Source organism: Palaemon carinicauda, chromosome 3 (genome assembly GCF_036898095.1).
Source record: "Palaemon carinicauda isolate YSFRI2023 chromosome 3, ASM3689809v2, whole genome shotgun sequence".
Lineage (NCBI taxonomy): Eukaryota > Metazoa > Arthropoda > Malacostraca > Decapoda > Palaemonidae > Palaemon > Palaemon carinicauda.
The window spans coordinates 95,842,477-95,869,396 of NC_090727.1; the positions used below are offsets into that span (position 1 = coordinate 95,842,477).

Sequence of the window (26,920 nt, forward strand, 5' to 3'; positions counted from 1 at the left end):
ATGATCCTTATTGTCTTCACTCTAATCTTAATTATCGCTGCTTATCGTCTTTATCATTATCTAACTGCTTTCTTCGTTCTTTCAATATTCTTAAGGCTTATCAATCTTGAAAATCAGGTCAGCAATAATTTCGGAGAAAATCAGGGCAGCAATAATTTCGGAGAAAATCAGGTCAGCAATAATTTCGGAGAAAATCAGGTCAGCAATAATTTCGGAGAAAATCAGGTCAGCAATAATTTCGGAGAAAATCTGGTCAGCAATAATTTCGGAGAAAATCTGGTCAGCAATAATGTCGGAGAAAATCTGGTCAGCAATAATGTCGGACAAAATCAGGTCAACAATAATGTCGGACAAAATCAGGTCAACAATAATTTCGAGGAAAATCAGGTCAGCAATAATTTCGAACAAGATCAGGTCAGCAATAATTTCGAACAAAATCAGGTCAGCAATAATTTCGAAGAAAATCAGGTCAACAATAATTTCGAAGAAAATCAGGTCAGCAATAATTTCGAACAAGATCAGGTCAACAATAATTTCGGAGAAAATCAGGTCCAACAATAATTTCAGTGTTCACCTCACCTGCGGTCAAGACGAGAGCTGCTCTGAAATGACCTGTCGCATATTCTATTAAATTTGACCTTTGACATAACAACAAATCATCTGTTTATAAGAGAGTCCTTATCTTTTTATCTTTATCTTGGTTGTCTTTACTCCAATTTGGGGTTATTTGTTATATGATAAGATAAGGCATTAGCAATTGAAATATCAATCGGAATTTTAATCGGTTGTTTATTTAACTCTCTCTCTCTCTCTCTCTCTCTCTCTCTCTCTCTCTCTCTCTCTCACACAGCTAATCGTTACCAGCAACAATGAATCGGAGACAACTCAGGAAATTATTGTCTAGTTGCGATTATTCAAGATAATAGCAACCGGTTATCTGACATCCGGCCGGAAATGATTAATATAATTGCAGAGAGAGAGAGAGAGAGAGAGAGAGAGAGAGAGAGAGAGAGAAATGAATTTGTTCGGCCAAGGCCCCACACCAGCGTTGTAGATTGCTTCTCCGCTATTGTCCTTAGTTCGAACACATTAATTTGAATAAGTAAACACCGGCCAGTCCAATGTTGAATTCAGCGTGTCGTGCGAAAGCACGATTTGCCTTTGTATCACAGACGAACGCGCTTGATTTTCCTCCTCCTCCTCCTCCTCCTCTTCTTCTTCTTCTTCTTCTTCTTCTTCTTCTTCATTATCAGGTTTCCTTGTGATTACTTGCATAGGGGGGTCGTTGTAAAATTAGAATGGTGGCATAGAGGGACGAGTTTAAGGAAGGAAGAGGTCGTAGTAGAATGAAGAGTTGAAAAAAGGGGTCGTAATGGAGGGACGAGTTTAAGTTAAGGAAGGAGTAGGTCGTATTAGAGGGATGAGTTTAAGGAAGGATGAGGTCGTAGTAGAATGAAGAGTTGAAGAAAGGGGTCGTAATGGAGGGACGAGTTTAAGTTAAGGAAGGTGTAGGTCGTATTAGAGGGACGAGTTTAAGGAAGGAGGAGGTCCTAGTAGTGGGACGAGTTTAAGGGAGGAGGAGGTCGTAGTAGAGGGACGAGTTTAAAGAAGGGGGAAGTCGTAGTAGAGGGAAGAGTTTAAGGAAGGAAGAAGTCGTAGTAGAGGGAAGAGTTTAAGGAAGGAAGAAGTCGTAGTAGAGGGAAGAGTTTAAGGAAGGAAGAGGTCGTAGTAGAATGAAGAAGTCGTAGTAGAGGGACGAGTTTAAAGAAGGGGGAAGTCGTAGTAGAGGGAAGAGTTTAAGGAAGGAAGAGGTCGTAGTAGAGGGACGAGTTTAAAGAAGGAAGAAGTCGTAGTAGAGGGAAGAGTTTAAGGAAGGAAGAAGTCGTAGTAGAGGGAAGAGTTTAGGGAAGGAAGAAGTCGTAGTAGAGGGAAGAGTTTAAGGAAGAAAGAGGTTGTAGTAGAGGAACGAGATTAAGGAAGGAGTTGATCGTAGTAGAGGGACGAGTTTAAGGAAGGAGTTGATCGTAGTAGAGGGACGAGTTTAAGGAAAGAGGAAGTCGTAGTAGAGGGAAGAGTTTAAGGAAAGAGGAAGTCGTAGTAGAGGGAAGAGTTTAAGGAAGGAAGAAGTCGTAGTAGAGGGAAGAGTTTAAGGAAGGAAGAAGTCGTAGTAGAGGGAAGAGTTTAAGGAAGAAAGAGGTTGTAGTAGAGGGACGAGTTTAAGGAAGGAGTTGATCGTAGTAGAGGGACGAGTTTAAGGAAGGAATTGATCGTAGTAGAGGGACGAGTTTAAGGAAGGAGTTGATCGTAGTAGAGGGACGAGTTTAAGGGAGGAGTTGATCGTAGTAGAGGGACGAGTTTAAGGGAGGAGTTGATCGTAGTAGAGGGACGAGTTTAAGGGAGGAGTTGATCGTAGTAGAGGGACGAGTTTAAGGAAAGAGGAAGTCGTAGTAGAGGGACGAGTTTAAGGAAAGAGGAAGTCGTAGTAGAGGGACGAGTTTAAGGAAAGAGGCGGTCGTAGTAGAGGGCGAGTTAGGGAAGGAAGAAGTCGTAGTAGAGGGGCGAGTTGAAAGAGGGGGTCGTAATAGAGGGACGAGTTGAAAGAGGGGGTCGTAATAGAGGGACGAGTTGAAAGAGGAGGTCATTGTAGAGGGACGAGTTGAAAGAGGAGGTCATTGTAGAGGGACGAGTTGAAAGAGGAGGTCATTGTAGAGGGACGAGTTGAAAGAGGAGGTCGTTGTAGAGGGACGAGTTGAAGGAGGAGGTCGTAGTTGTAAGAGAAAGAAGCTCGTACATGATTACCTTAATATTAGCAAAGCTAGAAGGATCGTAATTGTGGAGGGACAAAGAGGGGTTCGTAATAGTTGGTAAAGGATGTGGAGTTCAGGGTAGTAGGTAGTGGTGATAACAGTAGTAAGTTGTAACATTATTAGTAGCAAAATATTATGTCGTCCAAGTAGCAGGAGAATAGTATGGCGAAATGCTATCGTACATTAGTAGGAGGACAAGATGTTATTAGTAGCAGTAGTAATGGCAGTATTTATAGTAGGAGGACAAGATCGTCTTCGTAGCAGTAGTAATGGCAGTATTTATAATAGTAGGAACCCTGTTTTCCCGGCAGATCAAAGCTCTGAGCTGGTTGCCTTTTAACTAAGTAGTAGTAGTAGTAGTAGTAGTAGTAGTAGTAGTAGGAGGAGGAGGAGGAGGAGGAGGAGGAGGATCGGCGTTGTCTTGGCAAATTAAGCCCCTATCAAGGCGGGGCAGTGGTACGTAATACTTGAATTATCGGTGTTGAGATTAGAATTCCGGGGGAGATGTGCAGAATGCGAGGGGGTTACTGGTGTGGATAATTGGGATAAGTCCGATAGAGAAAGGAGGAGGAGGAGGAGAAGAAGAAGAAGAAGAAGAAGAAGAGAAGAAGAAGAAGAAGAAGAAGAACAAGAAGAAGAACAAGAAGAAGAAGAAGAAGAAGACTGAAATTGGGACAGACTGTAAAGGTTGACACAGACTAACACGGCATGTTTGTGTTTAGGATTTTGTGGGAGACAAAATTTAAAATTTTTATTTGTGGAGAGAAATCTAGTTATAGTGGGATTAGGAAATCACGTAAAATGAGAGGGAAAAAGTTAGGAAATCGCGTAAAATGAGAGGGGAAAAGTTAAAAATTACCGAAGTTATTAGGTGAAAACAAACAACGAAAACATTTGAAAATATTTTAAAAAACTAAAAGGGCACCCTAACGAGTCGGTGCAAATCTGCCTCACTGAAAAGAATTGACTATAGTAAACACGACGAGATCATGTAATTCTAAAGAAAAGGTCACTAACCCCCCCCCCTTTCCCTCCAATAACCAACCTCCTCACCCCCCCCCCCTCCCTCCCCTCCCTCCCTCCACCAACCTACCTCTACCCTTCACAATGCTAATTTTCTAATCATAATTTCTCCGACTTGAACCGGACATGTATATCAAGGTTAATTGCTGCAATGGTAGATTACGAACCAGCAGCCCTCATTACTGTAATTGGAAGCAGCAAAACCCCCGGGGTCATTAAACATGCATTTTGGCATCGGATTTCAATTGGAGCGCAGCCTATCAGCCATTGCGTCTTCGCTCAGCTGATATGAATGTCACAGTGATGGAAAATCTATTGGCTTTGGTCGCCGGTAAACGAAGGCTTAATGAATTTAATATGACCTCCGAGGATACGATTCTGGGTTGAGGTTTGTTTCTTTGTCGTCGTTAGAGAGAGAGAGAGAGAGAGAGAGAGAGAGAGAGAGAGAGATGGATAAATAGATGTAGATAGATAGAGAGAAAAATATATATGTAGAGAGAGAGAGATGGATAAATAGATGTAGATAGATAGAGAGAAAAATATATATGTAGAGAGAGAGAGAGAGAGAGAGAGAGAGAGAGAGACGCTTGCTTTTGTTCAGTACTCATTCTGAATATCTCGAAATCGCACAGGATCCTCCGTTTACTGAGAGAGAGAGAGAGAGAGAGGAGAGAGGAGAGAGAGAGAGAGAGAGAGAGAGAGAGAGAGAGAGAGAAAGAGAGAGAGAGAGTTGATTTGCACTTCAGTTTTATTTATATATTTGATTTTTTTTTTCAATTATGTAGATGTTAGAATTAAGATGAGAGAGAGAGAGAGAGAGAGAGAGAGGAGAGAGAGGAGAGAGAGAGAGAGAGAGAGAGAGAGAGAGAGAGAGAGAGTACGCTTTAAGACTACAAGATATTTCTAATTGATTTTATATACACATTTAGTTTGTGATTGCTTATACATACATATACCTTTTTAATATCATCAAAACTGAGCAATAATTTAGTTTATGTACACAGTTTGTGAATGCGTATACATACATATACCTTTTTAATATTAAAACTGAGCAATAATTTAGTTTATGTACACAGTTTGTGAATGCGTATACACACATACCTTAATATTAAAACTGACCAATAATTTGGTTTATGTACACAGTTTGTGAATGTGTATGAAGACATACCTTTTTAATATTAAAACTAACCAATAATTTAGTTTATGTACACAGTTTGTGAATGCGTATACACACATACCTTAATATTAAAACTGAGCAATAATTTAGTTTATGTACACAGTTTTCGAATGCGTATATACACATACCTTTTTCATATTAAAACTGAGCAATAATTTAGTTTATGTACACAATTTGTGAATGCGTATACTCACATATACCTTTTTTAATATTAAAAACTGAGCAATAATTTAGTTTATGTACATTTTAATAAAGTATGCAATCGTATATATACTAACTAATCCTACAATTGATTAATATCAATCTTACGCACACAAATTTAATTCGTTAGTATATGCATACGCACGAATATAAACCATGGTAAGCAGCTCTTCTAGGAGGATACTCCAAAATCAAACCATTGCTCTCTAGGCTTGGGTAGTGCCCTAACCTCTGTACCAGGGTCTTCCACTGTCTTGGCGTAGAGTTCTCTGGCTTGAGGGTACACTCGTGCACGTTTTTTCTATCTTGTTTTTATGAAGTTTTTATAGTTTATATATGATAGATCAAATTTAATGTTTTTAATGATCTTGAAATGTTTTTATTTTTATTGCTACTACTTCTCTTGTAGTTTATTTTTATCCTTGTTTCCTTTCATCACTGGGCTATTTTTCCCTATTGGAGCCCTTGAGCTTATAGCATCATACTTTTCTAATTAAGGTTGTAATAATAATAATAATAATAATAATAATAATAATAAATAATAATAATAAAATATTAATGATAATAATTCTAATAAAATAATAATGATAAAAATTAAAAGTAATAATAATAATGATGTTGATAAAATATGATAATAAATGTTAATAAAATAATAACAACAAAAACAACAACTAAAACAATAATAATAATAATAATAACAACAACAACATGTACCCATACACGACCCGGTCGGGCTGCAAATCGCCACGCTGCGTTCATGAACGGTCGGGCGGAAAAAATGCCGCCGCGTTCTTCTGGGTGGGAATCTTGTTAGAAAGCGCTTCGTTAAAGAGTTTGTTATCTTTGCGTACGGTAGGCTAGTTCTTCTCCATAGGCAGTGACACACGAGCTTATCTCGTTGGAGAGACCCTTTGATGATGTTTGTCCGGCTTTCTGACGGATTTTACGCCGGGGTGGGCCAAGTGAATCCCCGAATGGATTGGGCAAATGGGTGGGTTCGTCATAATATTATATATTTGTGCGGTTGTGTGCAGGAGTTTGGAGTAGGCTTGGTTTATTGTTTTTTCATGATTTATATATATATATATATATATATATATATATATATATATATATATATATATATATATATGTATATATATATATATAAATGGTTGGAGGTTTATTGTTTTTCATGGTCTAAATATATATATATATATATATATATATATATATATATATATATATATATGGTATATATATATATATATATATATATATATATATGGTTATATATATATATATGGTTGAATGTTTATTGTTTTTCATGATTATGAATTTTTATATATACATAAATGGTTGAAGGTTTACTGTTTTTTCATGGTTTTTATAAATATTTATATATACATAAATGGTTGAAGGTTAATTGTTTTTCATGATTTCTTATAACTTTATGTAAATAAATGATTGAAGGTTTACCGTTTTTCATAATTTTTTATAACTTTTTATATACATTAATGGTGACTGCAGTATATAATGTCTGGTTCAAAGTATTATTGTTTTCATGAGTTTTCTATAATTTCCCATAAAAGAATCTAATACAGCTCAGTTTTTTCCCTTATCCTGTTAGTTTCGAGTGTTGTAATTAGCTATGAAATTATCATAATTAAAGTCAATTAAAGACGTTTCATTTAATGGAGGGAAAAATCACAGGCATAAATACACGTATGACTCATAGTGTCTCCCTCATTTTTTAAAGTAAAGTATATTAGATTATGCTTTTTATTTTTGAATAAAGTAATTAGAAAGCTAAAATATTTAACCAATACATGTATGTCATTCTCAGTGTTTCACCCTTATTTTGTTGGAAGCAAAGTATATCTTAAATTATGGTTTTATCTATGAAAAAACATTAAAAAGCTAAAACATTAAACCTACCTTAATAAAACAAAGAAACAATACATTTTTTTCTTTTTACATCCTTCCAATCTCCAATTATTTCCTTAGCTTGTTTTTTTCCTCAAACTTGGAACGAAAATTGAAAAATATTTTGAAAAAACTTTGCCCTCATAATCATCAACAGAAGGAGGAGGGAACACACATCTCTCTCTCTCTCTCTCTCTCTCTCTCTCTCTCTCTCTCTCTCTCTCTGTCTAAAATATTTTGAAAAAACTTTGCCCTCATAATCATTAACAGAAGGAGAAAGGAAAACTCTCTCTCTCTCTCTCTCTCTCTCTCTCTCTCTCTCTCTCTCTTATGAAACGTTAAAAGTTTTAGCCGGGCAAGTAGGCAATTGGCATCTGGATGGCTAATCCTGAAAGGTCTGGCTATTGAAGGCTAAAGACATTTGGATGGTTAGTCTTTGAAGAAGTTTTTTTATCTTTGTCGAAATTAAAATTTCCAAAGTAAAGCGGACATTGGCTTATGTTCCGTCAATAGTTATTCTTGGCAATTTTGTTTTCTTTATATATTTAATTCGTCTTGGATAAGTAAATTAAGTATGACAAATTCTAGTTACCTCCGCCAACGAAGTTGGAAGGAGGTTATGTTTTACCCCCTGTTTGTATGTTTGTTTGTGAACAGCTTCCTGGCCACAATTTTAATCGTAGAGTAATGAAACATGCAGGGATTAACTATTATGTAAAAAACTGAAAAGCATAAAATTTTGGAAGGCCAAGGTCAATGTCAAGGTCAAAGGTCAAGCAAAATGTCCAATTCACATAATCAGCCATAAGTTTTGGACGATATTGTCAGAGACACTTCAAACTTGGTTCATATTTGAGTGAATGAAAGTCCACGCCAATTAATACATGTTAATGTCGAAGGTCAAGGTCATGGTCACGCAAAATGTCCAATTCTTGTAATCAGCCATAAGTTTGGACGATATTGTCAGAAACACTTCAAACTTGGTTCACATTTGAGTGTATGAAAATCCACGCCAATTAATACATGTTAAGGCCAAAGGTCAAGGTCAAGAAATAAGCTGCCGCGGCGGAGGTCTGCGCTCTACTGAGTGCCCCTCTAGTTACTTAATGTTACAGTGGTGAAACTCCTGTTATGTCTCGCTTCCAACATGCATAAATTCATTTTTAATATAAGTGGTAACTCGCCCCACCCTTATAGCCCGGTCATTCCTTTTCGCTATAGAGTTTGGAGCGAGGCTTTTGGGGGTTGGGGCTAATATTATTGTCGGTGGTTTCATATGTTTTTGTAATGTATGAAAAATGACCTTTTCAGTATATATCTACCGAGAATGTCACTTCAATATAACCGCAACATAGTTCTTTTCCATCTTTCTCAACACGTCATAAGTCTTGTCATGTCAGTGAAGTTAAGTAACTTTGGGTCTGGTTAAATAATTGGATGCTGAGTTTAGGAAATGCAAGACGTAATGGGAACCGAATTGATAACTTGCTAACACCCGCTTTAACCCAATAGGGTCAACTGCTAGGATTAAAAAATTTAATTTATTACAGTACTAAATCGACTCCAGGCAATAGGAAGACAATTTTGCTAACACCCGCTTTAACCCAATAGGGTCAACTGCTAGGATTAGTCTGACGTTATTCAAACGATTTACTCTAGATGGAACTTCGCCGAAATCCGGAGAGAGAGATAGAGTGGAGGTGATACAGAGTGAGGGTGACTAAATGAGATAGGAGAGATAATAGAAACTCGATATCAAGAGGCCTAATCAGGAACTGTGTGTGTACCCTTATCGCCACCTGATAACTGGAGATTGGCTGGCCCACGAGTGGAGTTGAAATGGCCCAGGGTCGAAATCGGAGTGTGTGTTTGGCCCGGAGTGGTTGTGTCGTGAAGGGGGGACCACGTTGTTTCCAGTGTTTAATGCTTCGTGTCTTTATTGAATTTTCTTTAGTGGTTACGAAAGATTTGCTATTTAGCTGTGCTAGTGTATTGGTGAAGGAACTTTATAATCTTTTAAAATTTTTGAAATGGAACTTTTTTTTCCTGTTTTTAAAAACTTCAAGAAAATTTGAAGGGAACTTTCTGGTTCTTTAGTAGTTACGCAGGATTTGCTATGAAGCTGTGCTAGTGTATTGGTGAAGGAACTTTTACAATTAGAAACTTTGAAATGGAACTTTTTTCCAGTTTTTAAAAACTTCACGAAAATTTGAAGGCAAGCTTTTTGGTTTTGTTTTCTTCAAGGGTATGTGAAATGGAGGCTCTTCCTCTTGGAACTTTCTTCCGAAATGTCGAAATTAATAAGGAAAATTACAAAAATTGAAAGGTAATTTATATATATTAATTTATGGGAATTTGGAAAACGATGCAGGTGTGGTTCAAAAGAAAAAAAAAAAAGAAAAAAAAAGGAGTGAAGGATACCTGTGTCTCATCCAAAATTAATGTAATTGTTCAGGGGCTATTTTCCACTTGGCTGGGAAGCAGCTCTTCTAGGAGGACACTCCAAAATCAAACCATTGTTCTCTGGTCTTGGGTAGTGTCAAAGCCTCTATACCATGGTCTTCCTCTGTCACAGGTTAGAGTTCTCTTGCTTGAAGGTACATTCAGGCACACTATTCTATGTTCCCGTATTTCCTTTTGTCACTGGGCCATTTTCCCTGTTGGAGCCCTTGGGCTTATAGCATCCTGCTTTTCCAACGAAGGTTGTAGCTCAGCAAGTAATAATAATAATAATAATAATAATAATAATAATAATAATAATAATAACAACAACGTGAAGAATACACTGATAGATTTTTTGGGAGGAGAGTATACACACAAGCTGGTTGTGATCTGTTTTAAAATTTGATTGAATTATGAAGTCCTCACTTTAAACATTTTAAAAAGGTTCAGTTTGTTAAAACTACTAAAACTAAAAATTGTTTGAATAAACCTTTCCCTTTCTAGTAGGTCAAGTAATCGAATTATTCAAATCAAGGAGTCAATCTCTCTCTCTCTCTCTCTCTCTCTCTCTCTCTCTCTCTCTCTCTCTCTCTCTCGGTACAGTGAATTTGTTGGAGTAATTCCCTTCAATTTTCTTTGTAATTGTTTGTACACCATATTGCGAATGTGAATCTCTCTCTCTCTCTCTCTCTCTCTCTCTCTCTCTCTCTCTCTCTCTCTCTTTCTGTGTGTGTGAAAATACAAAGTGTAAACTTTAAGTCATTGGTAGTTTTTATCACACCTTATGTGGCACGACCTCAAACAACAACCCCCCCCCCTCTTCCTTATTCTCTGTTAAGATAACGATAGCAAGTATAGATAGCAGTGTTAGGTAAACAAAGCAAAGTTAGAACAAAAAGATAAACTTAAGCAAATATCCCAAATTGCATTTACTGATAAGCAAATGCTAATATTGTTACTCTCTTCAGCCCAAGAGGCCCTTTTGAAAAAAATGCAATAGACTTACAACGATTATATTACTGGATTTTTAATACCAAAAATGTTTATTTTATTCATGTACCACAGCCTTATAGCAAGAGTACCTAGCCTAGCCTAGCCTAGCCTAACCTGACCTGACCTGACCTAGACTTGACTAGACTAGACTAACCTCACTAGCTAATCAACCTGGTTTGACTTGATCTGATCTAGACTTGACTAGCCTAACCCCACTGGTAAAACAACCTGGTCTGACCTGACTTGACCTAGACTTGACTAGCCTATCCCCACTATCTAAACAACCTGGTCTGACCTGACTTGACCTAGACTTGACTAGCCTATCCCCACTATCTAAACAACCTGGTCTGACCTAGACTTGACTAGCCTAAACCCACTGGCAAAACAAACTGGTCTGGCGTGACCTAGACTTGACTAGCTTAACCCCACGGGCAGAACAATCTGGTCTGACCTGACCTGACCTAGACTTGACTAGCCTAACCCCACTGGAAAAAAAACCTGATCTGACCTCACTTGACCTAGACTCGACTAGCCTAACCCCCATTGGTAAAACAACCTGGTCTGACCTGACTTGACCTAGACTTGACTAGCCTATCCCCACTATCTAAACAACCTGGTCTGACCTAGACTTGACTAGCCTAAACCCACTGGCAAAACAAACTGGTCTGGCGTGACCTAGACTTGACTGGTCTAACCCCACTGGCCAAATGACCTGGTCTGACCTGCCCTGACAGAGTTGACTAGCCTATCCCCACTGGCCAAACAACTTGGTCAGACCTGACCTGACCTAGACTCGTCTAGCCTAACCCCACTGGCCAAACAACCTTGTCTGACCTGCCCTGACCTAGACTCGACTAGCGTAACCCTACTGGCCAAACAACCTTGTCTGACCTGACCTGACCTAGACTCGACTAGTCTAACCCCACTGGAAAAACAACCTTGTCTGACCTGACCTGACCTGATCTAGACTTGACTAGCCTTACCCCACTGGCTAACCAACTTGATCTGGCCTGACCTTACCCCACAGGCAAAACAATTATCTATTAAGTTTATTTTGGGTACAATTCATATATTTAACAGAAAAACACCAAAAACCTTTTGTTTTGCAAAAAGATACCCCCATCTCTTAGCGATTCAGTGCCTTAGAGGATGTGGTAACGTCCCTGACTGGTGAACACCGGACTGGGGTTCGAGTTCCGCTCAAACTTGTTAGTTTCTTTGGGCACTGCAACCTCACTAGACTTGTGAGCTAAGGGTTTGGGAGAGCCTACAAGTCTATCTGCTGAGACATCAGTAGTCATTGTCTGGCCCTCCTTGGTCCTAGCTTGGGTGGAGAGGGGGCTTTGGCGCTGATCATATGTATATATGGTTAGTCTCTAGGGCATTGTCCTGCTCGATAGGGCAATGTTACTGTCCCTTGCCTCTGCCATTCATGAGCGGCCTTTAAAACTTTAAAAAGAGAAAAACTGCAACGAACGTCCTAAAACAGCTAAATAATTGATAAACTTTGATTTTACTTCCGTGATCAAACTCCTTTCACGTTTTATGCTGCAATTGTTTGAAAGATGTTTGTTTAATTTAATGGAATATTTTTGTCATGTACATAAGAAAAATCCTGATGTATGGCCCTTTTGTCGTTCCGATATTTGAAGTATCTCAAAAAGAAATTATCACTTTTCACACACACACATACAAAAAAAAAAAAAAATCCAACACTATGTAGTTTCAAATTTTTAAGATTTTGCTTTTCACTGTTAAATAAACAAAGATAATGCTTTTAGATATCGTTTTATGGGGGTCATTTATTTTTACTTTCGTAATTTGATATTTGGTTTTTGCGTCAGTCAATATGCGTAGGAGATGATGATGATGATGATGATAAGCTTATTGTGTAATTGAAAAATAACCCAAGGGGAATTCTCTTATAATTTCTAGATTTGTAATCATTTCATGTGCTTATTCATAAGCACAAACACTATTTTACATACCTAATTGAATAAATCTTGTCTATATTTGACCGAGCACTCATTTGACTAAGCACTCATTGTTAACTATAAAAGGCTGCTTTTCTGATCCTATACTGCTGGGGTCTGGGGAACCCTGCTATCTATTGTAATATGTTATTTTGAATTATTTATCCTAATACTTTTTTTTTCCTTTTGCAGGCGCCGAGGAGCACGTTGAAGACGCTGCCCAAGCACACTGACGTTCCCCAGGTGAGCCAAGAAGACACCTGCCGAAGACGACACCACCTGAGCACCAGAGGAACTTCTCAAAGCAAGAGGACGATCGACCGAGTCAATCCCACCACGTCGAGACTCGACTGTCCCAAAGAGCCAACAGCCTTCGCCGCTGGAATTAGAGACAGTAATGCCCCTTGGGAGGAAAGCCAGAGCGCCGAAAGAAGTGTCGAAAACCCCTTGACCAGTATGCCGTGCCTAGAGGCGCCAGAGAGCGCAACTTCAAGCACCTCGACTCCATTGGCGAAGTCTCCGATGCGGATCCATCGAAGACGGAAGGCGGGTGCCACCTTCCGCCTGCCCAAGATGGCGTTGCCCAAAATGTTGCTGCCAACAGTTTGTTTCTGTTTTCTGATCCTGGTTGGCTTGATGGTCACGCCCTGCGAGGCCCTCTGTCCCGAAACTTGTACCTGCGATGATGTGGTAAACACAATAGGATTCAATATTGATGCATTTTATTTTTATCAAATTCAGTAGCATTCAAAATTCATGTTTTTTTTCTTAAATTCAATAGAATTCAAAATTCATGTTTTTTTCTTAAATTCAATAGAATTCAAAATTCATGTTTTTTTTTCTTAAATTCAATAGCATTCAAAATTGATGCTTTTTATTTTTTATAAAATTCAATCGCATTCAAAATTGATGCTCTTCGTTTTTTTTTTAAATTCAATAGCATCCAAAATTGATGCTTTTTATTTTTTATAAAATTCAATCGCATTCAAAATTGATGCTCTTCGTTTTTTTTAAATTCAATAGCATCCAAAATTGATGCTTTTTATTTTTTATAAAATTCAATCGCATTCAAAATTGATGCTCTTCGTTTTTTTTTTAAATTCAATAGCATCCAAAATTCATATTTTTTGTTCTTATAAAATTCAATAGCATTCAAAATTAATGCTTTTCATATTTTATAAAATTCAATTGCATTCAAAATTGATGCTCTTCGTTTTTTTTTTTTTTTTATATAAAATTCAATAACATTCAAAATTCATATTGTTGGTTCTTGTAAAATTCAATAGCATTCAAAATTCATGTTTTTTTTTTTTTTTTTTTTTTTTTTTTTTTTTTTTGTTTGCATAAGATTCTATAGCATACAAAATTTATGGTTTTTTTTTTATAAAATTCAATAGCATTCAAATTTTTTTTTCATAAGATTCTTTAGCATTCAAAATTCATGTTTTTTTTCAGTTATAAAATTCAATGCATTGAAAATTTTTTTTTTTTTTCTTAAGATTCAGTAACATTAAAAATTCACTTTTTCTTTTTTGAGGTTAACAATCCCTTTTTCGTGAAATTCAGATTTACGATTCATTCACTGTGTATTGTCTTTAGTTACTTGATTTTAAAAAGGTGTAAACTTTGAACTTGAGAGTTAAAACCCATCTCTTTTCGCTGCTATATAAACATTGGAGATATTAACTACACTTAGGGAGATAAGAACAGTCTCTTTTCATTGATAAACGTAGATGCTGAAGTCTTAAAATGTCTTCAAAACCCGTCTCTTTTCATGGCTATATAAACATAGGAGATATTAACTGCACTTAGGGAGATAAGAACAATCTCTTTTCATTGATAAACGTAGATGCTGAAGTCTTAAAATGTCTTCAAAACCCGTCTCTTTTCGCTGCTATATAAACATTGGAGATATTAACTACACTTAGGGAGATAAGAACAGTCTCTTTTCATTGATAAACGTAGATGCTGAAGTCTTAAAATGTCTTCAAAACCCGTCTCTTTTCATGGCTATATAAACATAGGAGATATTAACTGCACTTAGGGAGATAAGAACAATCTCTTTTCATTGATAAACGTAGATGCTGAAGTCTTAAAATGTCTTCAAAATCCATCTCTTTTCGCTGCTATATAAACATTGGAGATATTAACTACACTTAGGGAGATAAGAACAGTCTCTTTTCATTGATAAACGTAGATGCTGAAGTCTTAAAATGTCTTCAAAACCCGTCTCTTTTCATGGCTATATAAACATAGGAGATATTAACTGCACTTAGGGAGATAAGAACAGTCTCTTTTCATTGATAAACGTAGATGCTGAAGTCTTAAAATGTCTTCAAAACCCGTCTCTTTTCATGGCTATATAAACATAGGAGATATTAACTGCACTTAGGGAGATAAGAACAGTCTCTTTTCATTGATAAACGTAGATGCTGAAGTCTTAAAATGTCTTCAAAACCCGTCTCTTTTCATGGCTATATAAACATAGGAGATATTAACTGCACTTAAGGGAGATAAGAACAGTCTCTTTTCATGGCTATATAAACATAGGAGATATTAACTGCACTTAAGGGAGATAAGAACAGTCTCTTTTCATGGCTATATAAACATAGGAGATATTAACTGCACTTAAGGGAGATAAGAACAGTCTCTTTTCATGGCTATATAAACATAGGAGATATTAACTGCACTTAAGGGAGATAAGAACAGTCTCTTTTCATGGCTATATAAACATTGGAGATATTAACTACACTTAGGGAGATAAGAACAGTCTCTTTTCATTGATAAACGTAGATGCTGAAGTCTTAAAATGTCTTCAAAACCCGTCTCTTTTCATTGTTATATAAACATTGGAGATATTAACTGCACTTAAGGAGATAAGAACAGTCTATTTTCATTGATAAACGTAGATGCTGAAGTCTTAAAATGTCTTCAAAACCCGTCTCTTGTCATTGCTATATAAACATTGGAGATATTAACTGCACTTAGGGATATAAGAACAATCTCTTTTCATTGATAAACGTAGATGCTGAAGTCTTAAAATGTCTTCAAAACCCGTCTCTTTTCATTGCTATATAAACATTGGAGATATTAACTGCACTTAGGGAGATAAGAACAGTCTATTTTCATTGATAAACGTAGATGCTGAAGTCTTAAAATGTCTTCAAAATCCATCTCTTTTCGCTGCTATATAAACATTGGAGATATTAACTACACTTAGGGAGATAAGAACAGTCTCTTTTCATTGATAAACGTAGATGCTGAAGTCTTAAAATTTCTTCCCCCAAAACAGGCTTTGGTGGTACGATGCGAGCCTTCAGCCACCCTCGATGTCTTGCCCTTGACCTTCAACCCTGGATTACAACAACTCACTATGTATGGCACAGATATTCACACTTTGGACATCAATTCAATGATGTGGTATGTGGATCTTCGTCATGTGAATCTCAGGTAAGCAGGGAACACCTTTTGAAGTTATATTTGGACTTATAAAATTAGTATGAAGATACTGTGCACGACTATCAATGCTCTTAAAATTTACCACGTAAATAAAAGAATTAGTTTTTTGGACCTATAAAATTCGTATGAAGTTACTGTGCATGAATAGCAATGCCCTTAAAATTTACCGTGTAAATAAAAGAATTAGTTTTTTTTAAGATATTGCCCACGACTATCAATGCTCTTAAAATTAACCTCATAAATAAAAGAATTAGTTTTTTCTTGTCACATTGATAACCAGAGATTTTCAGCTATGTTAATGCTCTTTAAAATTTACCACATAAATAAAGGAATTATTTTCTCATTATGGTATTTATGACCAGAATTAAGTTAAAAGGTACCTGGTTGCAAGAAACTTGCAAGGTATTATACACGTTTTGGCAATGTATTTAGGCTGACCACAACAACTCGTGATATTTGATCCTCAATCATAGCCAATTCTGGTTAAGATGGAGAAGGAGTTTGGGAGTTTCGAGCTGCAAAACGTTGTGAAGAAGCCCTTGAAGGGCAGTCTCATTTATGACTACCATTACTAGCTAAGCTACAACCCCCTTGTTGGAAAAGTAGGGTGCTACAAGGCTAAGAGCTCCAAATAGGAAAGCAACAATGTCACGACCCTTGTCGGGTCGTGGTGCAAGTTCTTATTGCACAGAAAACACAGAAAAGCGTTAAAATAGACACTTATGAATTATATAATGAGCGGGGAGGTGGTTAAACCAGCATTTCAACAAAAAAAAAATTTAATTTACAAATACCGCATTATAACCTATTATTTTTACACTAATTTTACATAAAAACAAATAAATGTAGAAACAAGGCTGATAAAAATCAAATAAAGAATTACGTTAATCCATAGTAATCAATATATGAGAATATGAAAAAAATCTTTCAGGATCAGTAACAATGTTGAAATCGAAAAGTCAAAGTCATAAGAAATAATACACGTCAACCATTTAAGCTTTTGCAAAAAAGTTTGAACTTCTGAAGTTCAACTGAAACAACCGCCTTATTAGGAAGATATTTCCACAATGGGGTCACAGCTGGAATAAAACTAATACAAAACTGTGTAGTATTAAGCCCTATGATGGAGAACTCATGGCTATTGGAATTACCTGCATACCTAGTACTACATACTGGATGGTAGTCTGAAGAATTGAAGGCAAAGGATGGTCAGAATTATGAAAAATGTTATGAAACGTGCATAAAGAACAAATTGACTTAAAGAATAATATGTGGATTAGGAATAAAGAATTTAATAGACCACAAGTTTTATCCATAAAAATAAGAGTCAATAGCTCAAGACCAGGCAGGAAAACTATTCAAAAAAAAAAAAATGTTAGAATGAAAGCATTAAGAAAATTTCCTCAGCATAGCTTGATCACTGAAAATCCTACGACATTCTCAATATGTCATTTTTTTCCTTTTTTTTTTTTTTTTGCAATTGAAGAAGAAACAGACCTGATGTGTTCTCATTTTAGCTTTTCAAGCACTTGTAAGTAATACACACACTCTATACTTTAAGAAGAATGAAAATTTTAAGAATGAAAATTGTCTTATAAGGACTGAAAAATTACCATGGAAAACTGCATTGCATAATGCAACAAAGATCAGGGTTGAACCATAACTACTATTCACATTTTATGCAGAAAGGAAAACCTATAATAATGAAAACAAGTATAAATATGCAGTGAATACTCCTCATACAAAATACTCATATTGTAAATGGGAGTAGTTTACCATATTTATTTCAAATCAGAACTAAAATTATTATAAGTAGAAGCTCTGATCAAAATTATGTAAAAAAAAAAAAAAAATCCCTTGGTATGTGTATACAAATTTCCCAAAATCCAAGTTTTGCAACAAAAATAATGACCTATCTGGCCCACCTACTAATTCAAATGTTGAATACAGTACTGTATCATTGAATCCAATACTCGCGCAAGTTACCGAATAAGCAGTGTGATGCAGAAAAAAAAGCTAAAATTAGGACATAGGAACATTGGCACAAAATTCCTCGTAATGATCAAAGTAATAAGGGTGCCGAGAGATTTTGGGATTACAGTATAGCTAATTTGCGGGGGATTTCTTTACTCCATACAGAATTAAGGTTTTGTTCCAACACGGTTACTTACCTAGAACTACTTTCTTAGGAGTTACTGGTAACTCTACCTAACCAGTAACTCCTAAGAAGGTAGTTCTAGGTAAGTATGTTAGGAAAAATACAAATTACTTAAAAATTTGTGATATTATTACATTTTCAATCAATGCAAAGCATAAAAGGCACCAATATTGAACCAAATCAAAGACATTTAATTGATAATTTTTTTTTATTTCAATAAAGTAAACCTTTTTTGGTAAAGGGCTCCCATTTTCAGTACCTAAAATAAGGGTAGAAGAGACTCTTTAGCCATGGTAAGCAACTCTTCTAGGAGAAGGACACTCCAAAATCAAACCATTGTTCTCTAGCCTTGGGTAGTGCCATAGCCTCTGTAGCATGGTCTTCCACTGTCTTGGGTTAGAGATCTCTTGCTTGAGGGTACACTCGGGCACACTATTCTATCTAATTTCTCTTCCTTTTGTTTTGGTTAAATTATTATAGTTTATATAGGAATTATTTATTTCGATGTTACTGTTCTTGAAAAAAAAAATTGTATTAACTTTCCTCACTGGGTTATTTTCCCTGTTGGAGTCCCTGGGCTTATAGCATTCTGTTTTTCCAACTAGGGTTGTAGCTTGGCAAGTAATAATGATAATAATAATAATAATAATAATAATAATAATAATAACTCTCCCTCTGTTCATTAAATTATAGTGGTTGAAGTCATTATGTACATTATGAAAATTTTTAAGAGTCTGGATAATAATATTCTTTACAGTACTGTACATTTTATAATGCAAAAACTGTCCTGTATGGTGGATAACGGGGGAGGGTGGGCTGTGGCACCCTAGCAGTACCAGCCGAACTCGGTTGAGTCCCTTGTTAGGCTTGAAGGAACGTAGAGAGGAGAGGTCCCCTTTTTTGTTTCATTTGTTTGATGTTGGCTTCCCCCCAAAATTGGGGGAAGTGTCTTGGTATATGTATGTATGACAATCGACACGAAACTTACAGTGCCCCTTTTAAATTTTCAGTAAAAACATGATCATGCGAGTAATGCCCGAGACTTTTAAGAACCAAGCTCATTTGGAGGAGCTCCATCTAGCCCAGAACAACATTAGCGAACTCGAGTCCGAAATGTTCATGGGTCTTTCCAATCTCATCGTAAGTATGAGTTGATCTTCAGTTTTTTTTTTATTGTATCAGCCTTTCAAGTGAAGGTATTATCACCGTTTGTTTGAATGTTACCCCTAATTTTTATTGCCAAAACAAGGGAAATTTTTCAGTCTTTTATTGTATCAGCCTTTCAGGTGAAGGTATTATCATCTTTGGTTTGAATGTTACTCCTAATTCTTATTGCCAAAACAAGGAAAATTTTTGTTTTATATTTGCATGTATTATATCAAGCTTGTCATATTACAAACAGTATTGTAAACTAGCAGTTTCAAATTTTATGTCAATCGTTAATGGCTCAGGCTTTGTAGGTATCAGCCTTAAAAAGTTTGACTTTTTGATGCATATTTTTCCTTTACATTATCATATCCTCGTAAGTGTGTTGACTGATAATTATAGTTTGTTTATCATTATTTAGTAGTACAGTATCTGTATTTTGAATATAAATTAATGCACTTAATTTTGAATTTGGTGCATATGAAATGAGTATAGATTTCTTTCTAATATACATCAAATTTTATGTCAATCGATGAATGGCTCAGGTTTTGTTGATATCAGCCTTCAAAATTTTCACTTTGTGATGTATGTTTTTCCCTTGATGATTATATCCTCTTAAGTGTGTTGACTGAATTATAATTTGTTGATCATTATTTAGTAGTACAGTATCTGTGTTCTAATTATTAATGTTCTTAATTTTGAGTTTGGTGCATATGAAATGAGTTTGGATTTCTTTCTAATATACATACATCTAACCATTACAGGTTCTCACCTTGCGTGGGAATATTATTGAATATCTGGATGCGGGAGTGTTCGTGCACTTGAAGCAGTTGAAGGACCTCGACTTATCCGAGAACCGTCTACAATCCATCGAGGACAACGCACTAGAAGGATTGGATAATCTTCGAGTTCTTCATCTTCATGACAACCGTTTGGCAACAATACCCTCTCAAAACCTGGCTCTCGTACCGGACTTAGCGTACCTCAGCTTAGGTGGTAATGAGTTTTTTGAGGTGAATGAATATGACCTCGGGTCTCTGAAAACTCTGAAAGATCTAAACCTCTCTGGAGCACAACTTGGAGATGGACTCACAGTTGACTCCTTCAAAGGTTTGTCAGGACTAACTAAATTGATGCTCGAAGATTGCGGGCTGGAGGAAGTACCGACTGCTGCTCTGAGTCCCCTAATCAAGCTGGAAGAGTTGCACATCGGCCGCAATCTGTTTACAAGCCTGCCACCAAATGCTTTTTCGTATAACCGTCATTTATCTGCTCTGTACATCTCTGGTTGTCCAGAACTTACGTATATAAATAAAGATTTTTTGCATAGTAATGTGAATATCAGGACTGTTGTCATATCTCAGAATCCCCACCTGACATACATAGATGAAGATGCTTTTCAATTTCTTAGTGAATTAAGCCTTCTGAATCTTCACGGCAATAATATTCAAACGTTGAGTGAAAATGTAGCTTCTTGGAAAGATATTGAAAAGTGGTCCTTAGTGGGAAACCCGATCGCTTGCAACTGTTCTGCAGCCTGGTTACGCGAACATATTATTTCTCTTAATTCTAGTTTAAGTTTGAGGTGTGTGTCACCCCCTGGTCTGTCAGGTACAACGTTAGCCTCCACCCAGATGACTGATCTGGCCTGTGGAATGGATCCTGCCATCAAGGGGTTGGTGATTGGTTTAGTAGTAACCGTAGTGGTGGTAGTAGCCATAGTGGTGGTGTTGCTATATCGCCATCATGGCTCCTGTGTTCACCGATTACTGAAAGGCCACAGGTTAGACAGACACGGAGGGACTTTCGGACACCACTCGTGTAGTCATGACAACTATCAGGGTTACATCATGACTCCACAGAAGCCTGTGCCCGTGACCGAACTCTAGCAGTTAGCCCGATACTGAGCCGCGGACTCAGACCTAAGTGGGCCAAGCCCAACCAGTGAAAGTCATAGTGAAATTTTGTTAATATGGAAATGTTAGTAACAAGGTAATGCTGGCAATACTTTGAACGTTAAAAGTATCAGTCCAGGTAGAAAAAAAAAATACTCTCAGCCATGCAGGGTTGCATGGCTCTAATGGGAAGAGAAACTGATGCATTTAATATGCAAAGTACTGTTCTTTTTTATTGGAAGTTGTGTTATTGTTCTTCTTTACAGTGCCTGTCTTCCATACCTTTGGAGACTTATGCCTTTAATTCCTTACAGCTCTTCATGTTGCCTGAGAATTGTCATTCATATGTGTGCCCATAGAAGGTACCGTTATTGGTACTGTAAATAATAAAAAAAAAAAATACATAAAAGCAAAACACAAAATTAAAATCTGTAGGGAGATAGTTATTTTCAGAATCTGAATGTGATACTATTTAAACTCGAAATGAGAAAAACGGAACACAAAAAACTTCCTCTCAGTTAATCTAGTCTTTTTTTGTTTTTCTTTTCAGAAATAGGTGTGAATGCCTTATTAATGACTCTGGACATTTTCTTGTATTCCTTAAGTCCCTGTGATAGACTATTATACTGTACATCTCTAAGAATATTTGAAGTATTTTAGGATTTTGAACATTTTTTGTCTTATTCAGTACATTTAAGATAGATTCTGTGATCATCAGAAAATTATATGACCAGGTTAGCAATAATGGCCTTATAGTTTAAAAATCTATAAGGCTTGTATTCCTAAGTAGACAGCATAGTTGAATGGTGCTGAAACTGGTTATTTAAAAAAAAAAAAATGATGAGCACATCATATTTGTTGATGGTTGTGTATGGTTTACCAAATTAACGGATGAAACACTGGTCAGGATCTTTAGTACAACAAGGGAGACCCCTAACTCCTTCCTGTCAATTGTCGAGGTTTGGAAAACTATTGTATTAGAATATTGCAGGCAAATCATTAACTTTAAATTATTCAGTTGTTCAATTGGCTTGCTATCTAGAGTCCTTTTGATAGAAGTAAATTAAAATATTCCATTTCTAAACCTCCACTTTCTCTAATACGACAGAATTTTTTAACTCCTTCCTATCAATCGCCGAGGTTTAGAAAACCAACGTATTAGAATATTGCAGGTAAATTATTAATTTTAGATTATTCAGTTGTTCAATTGGCTTGTTTTCTAGGAGTCAATATATATAAGTAAATTAAAATATTCCATTTCTAAACCTCCACTTTCTCTAATACGACAGAATTTTGATTAGAGCTTTAAATAAGATAGCCAGAGAAGGGGTGGTACAGTGAAATAGTGGTAATGAATTTTAATGTTTGAAATGCCAGTATCTGTATCCACTTCTTTTCTAATATGCCAGAATCCTTGCAAGTAGGGAAGTATAATTGAAAAGTGATGCACTTGAATTCACAACTCAGTAATGTCATTTTGGGAATTATTTATTCACTATAAAGCAAAATGGGTTCCGTAGCTATCTATTACCTTTTCACAAACAGCCAATCATTGCTTCTTCATCTTTTAAAATTTAGTAAGGTAGATACCATTTATATATCGGTAAATTATACGACAGGAATATTAAGTGATCTGTACCAAAGATGATCCAGGTTTTTCTCGGGAGAGAAAAGTCGAAATGTCAAGTCAATGTAAGCAAAAGTAACCCTTAGTAAGTAAAAGAAAAAAAAAGAAATGTTAAACCTATGCACCTTTAAAATTTCTTGTATGCATAGCACATATTTTATCGAATAATTTTGTCTTTTCTATACTGCTCCGTTTGCAGATTCTGACATTTTGGATTTTCTTTGCCTCCTAGAGATATCCCTGGTTGTTTCTGTAAGCCAGTAATGATTTGTAACACCTCTTGGCTCACAATTACTCACTGGTCAGACTGTACAAGGGCAAGGTAATATTTAATAATAAAGATTTCATATTTTGTCAGTATGTTCTTTAATATACTTTTCATCTTAGTTCAGTCAATTATTTTTGTATTTTTTATGGAAATTAAATTTTCCTTCAGAGGTTAAAATCTAATTTTTGGATTATGCAAACTGTAAGAGTACTGTACCAAGAAATTAAAGTCAGTACTGCACTAGCTAATGCTAGTACTGTATAGTTATAAAATTCACTGTAACCATAAAAAAATTCATGAATTATGATTATGAATTAGTTTGAATCCAAGTTGACATTATCATCATCAGTATATTGAACACTTATCTTCATAGATTTTACAGAAATTTACATTTCTGTCATGAAATCTTTATTGATAAATATTCCTTTGAACTTTCTAGCATCTCAGTTTCTAAATTGAGAGTTTATCAGGTTCCACAACTCACGTAGCCTTCTGTTATTCCCCTTGAACACTCAACATGCGAGGCCAGACCAAAGATGTGCTTTTACGTTCTATGCAACTCTGGTAGATGTAGTAACGACGATCAACCATCACTTGAGTTATGCAAATAGTTAAGGTGATGTGTATTCCTTTTCAGGCTAGCCAGCAGCAAACTGCAAACCTTAATTTATGAATTGGGTTATTCATAGACATTTGTACATTCCTGCTGTAGATGTTGAGATAATTTCCTATAAGGGCTTCGAGTAATTACCCAGTCTTGTTAGAAGCTTTTTAAATTTATTGCTTGAATGAGCCTATCCTTAGCAACTCTCGTGGTCAGTGATTTATATTTTTAAGGTAAATCTGTAATAGTAATTTAGTCTCACCATATTGTACCTATTCCATTTTACTATCCCCATTACGGACTTCCAGAGATATAACTAGCCTTTAATTATCAAATGAATACTAATCATCTCCTTTATACTGTCCATTACGAGACATAATAAAACATAAATCTGCATGCCGTGTATTTGTGTATAGTTAACCTATGCACATTTTGTACACTTTTTTATATGACATTCATATTCACGCATAGTTTTTAAACAGTAGGTCACGCATTTCACGTTTCAGTCATGTTGCATTTTTCCCCAAACATGATCAGGAGATGATGCAAGCGCATTTTATCAATGCAATGAAGGTTACTATTGATATGGAAGCCCCCAGTCTTTTATGAGGTGTGTCAATACGCAATTGTTGTAAAAAGTCGAGTGTTTTTCATACCCTTTATATAATTGTGAAAATTGTCCAGTTTTTTGCGAGTTCGTAGGATAAGGCTCCCATTTTTTGACCACTATTCCATGTATATATTATAAATATATATATTATTGCCACAGATTTTTGTGGTTTTTCAATATTTCTCTTTCATCTCATATACAATTCTTATAAATCCCATATTGTAGTATAAATACAGTATAGTTATTATTCATATAATGGCTATTTCACGAGCACTGGTCAGTTGGATATTCAACATATCAAAGTGTGACATGTATATTGCATTGAGCCAGAAGTAGTGAACAGATGCTAAAAGAGTTCAGAATTTACTTTCCACATTAACTGCTACTGCTTTCAGCTCAAATTCAATGGCATGGCCACAGTAATATAACGTAATTTTCTCTTAAGAGACATATATAACCCTAATGCATAGAGAAGGGACCGTTAAATAAATTCAGTTTTTTTCATTTCTCATACAGATTTCTACATCAGAAATGTTGGTGCAGAAAGTTGCTAAAAAGTAACTTTTTTTTTTACCAGTTGTAAGATTAATGTTTTATGAATTTCTTGGAAGAAACTTAATTTTTATTTTGTTTTACAACCAACTTTGTGTTGGAAAGAGGTTCAACTTTGTGTTATCGATTCATATACTTTTGCTACAGTAGTTTTATGTCCCTCCATACGCAGCTGCCGATTAACAACGAACTTCAGGCAAAGAATGTGCGACAGAAAGTATTTGCAGGCAGTATGGTTTAGTGAATGCAGTATAAATGCAAAGGGTTGTACTTAAGCTTTTAGTGAACTGCAAAGGCTGCATTAGCCTAAAAAAACCACCTTTTAAATGGATATATCACAGCACATATTCAACAAGTCACAAAGATATTCAAATGAAGCTGCAACAGGGCTTTCAGTGCAAGACTGTTGTGTGGTAATGTGAAATCCTCTTTAGACTTTTTTATCTAAGATTTTAATATTCTTATCAAGTTTGAGATTTAGTAATCTAAGGTGCGGGTGACATTATGATTTCCGAGATACAATGATAGATTTTAACTACCGAATTTTTGTAGTATTTAAATTTTGAAATACCTAACTTATCGAATATGATTTTTGAACTATTCAAAAGATTTTATGTTCCAAGTTACTGGTGTGCACAAGACCAATGACTCGTTGGTTTTTGTGATAGTCGTTTGTGATTCTGTTCAACATGAATGAGAACTATAATTTTTTTTTTTACCCATTCCTCTAGCAAACTAACAAAGTGATTTGTAATATAATTCACCAATTGAACATTAAATAAAAAAAAAAGTTTGCATACAGTACCTCATACCTGTAATTTTATGAATCAACAGAGTTTTTGAGTAAGTGTTTTTATCAATTTTTGTTTCACACAGATTGAACCCTACATATCCTCAAAAGAAATTTTAAATTTGAGAATACAGGAGGGAGCAAATAATAATACACAGTACAACTGTTTTGTTGGTTATTATTGATTGGAGTCTACAGACAGGAGCACTGTACATGCCTTATAATGTAAGGGCAAAATATTTTGAATGAGTTTCGGTTAGTATAAGAATGATTTCCCCCAAAAATAATTTGTTCCCAGCAATTCTTTATGATACTGTAGTCTCATAGTGATCACCAAGCAAAATGTTCCCGCTTAGTTGTAATTTCTCATAGTGATAAATATATTTTATAGATAGAATTTTTTATATTGAAAAGTTGTTCTTAGAGTAGCCCAGTGCTTTATATTCAGCTAGACTGAGCCATCCAAGGATATGAACACTTAGGAAAATTAAAATTGTTCTGTACTGAGAAATTTAATGTTAAGGACATCAAATAATAAATATTTGCCACTGTAACATGGAATTTGTACAGTTATTGGAGTATAATAAAAAAGGAACTAAATGTGAACTTATCTCGTACAAGTACAGTACGACTTTGAAAGTACAGTAGTTATACAAAATCTATCAGGTCTCGACGGAACTAAATGTGAACTTATCTCGTGGACTCTCCAAGTTTACAGTACGACTTTGGAAGTACAGTAGTGATACAAAATCTATCAGGTCTCAATATTAGTATTAATTTGTACCCAATTTTCATGAAGGTCCACAACTTTCTTGTAAGCCGTTGAAATTAACGTAGGTTGTAAACAGCGGGAGTTGTGAATCGAGTAATCACAATATTATTGTTATAAGCAGAGAAATTTTAGGCCTTCTAGCCCTCAAAATGTATTCTAATATTAATCTATTTAAGTTATAATTTACTCTTTCAATATAAAAATAATACAAATTTGTATAGGGCATTGAAAAGAATGAGTCAAAAGCCAAAGGAAAAAAATTAAATCTGAGGTTCACACATTAGCTTGGTCAAATTGTTTAAAGAATTAAATTTTAAAAAAAAGTTCATGTTCTAGAATCAAAATTTCTCCAAGCACACATCCCATATGTATATATAAATCTATATATACTGTATACACTCTTCATAGGCTCAATTTAATAACACTGCTATGAATTGTTAAATCACTGCACTGATAATTTGTTATTCAGTCTTTTACCTGTTTTCCATTTCTTAATAAAGGATTATATAGCAGATGAA

At 35.6% G+C, this 26,920-nt stretch overlaps 1 protein-coding gene across 1 annotated transcript; it reads left to right on the forward strand.

The window, feature by feature from the left end:
• Window positions 1-26,920, forward strand: LOC137632823 (uncharacterized). The gene is made up of 8 exons (XM_068364923.1): window positions 1-495; window positions 3,299-3,488; window positions 8,725-8,813; window positions 9,569-9,688; window positions 12,714-13,211; window positions 15,814-15,971; window positions 19,149-19,278; window positions 20,049-26,920. Exons 1-8 carry the CDS (start codon window positions 1-3, stop codon window positions 21,171-21,173), a joined length of 2,805 nt encoding a protein of 934 aa, XP_068221024.1. The 3' UTR covers window positions 21,174-26,920.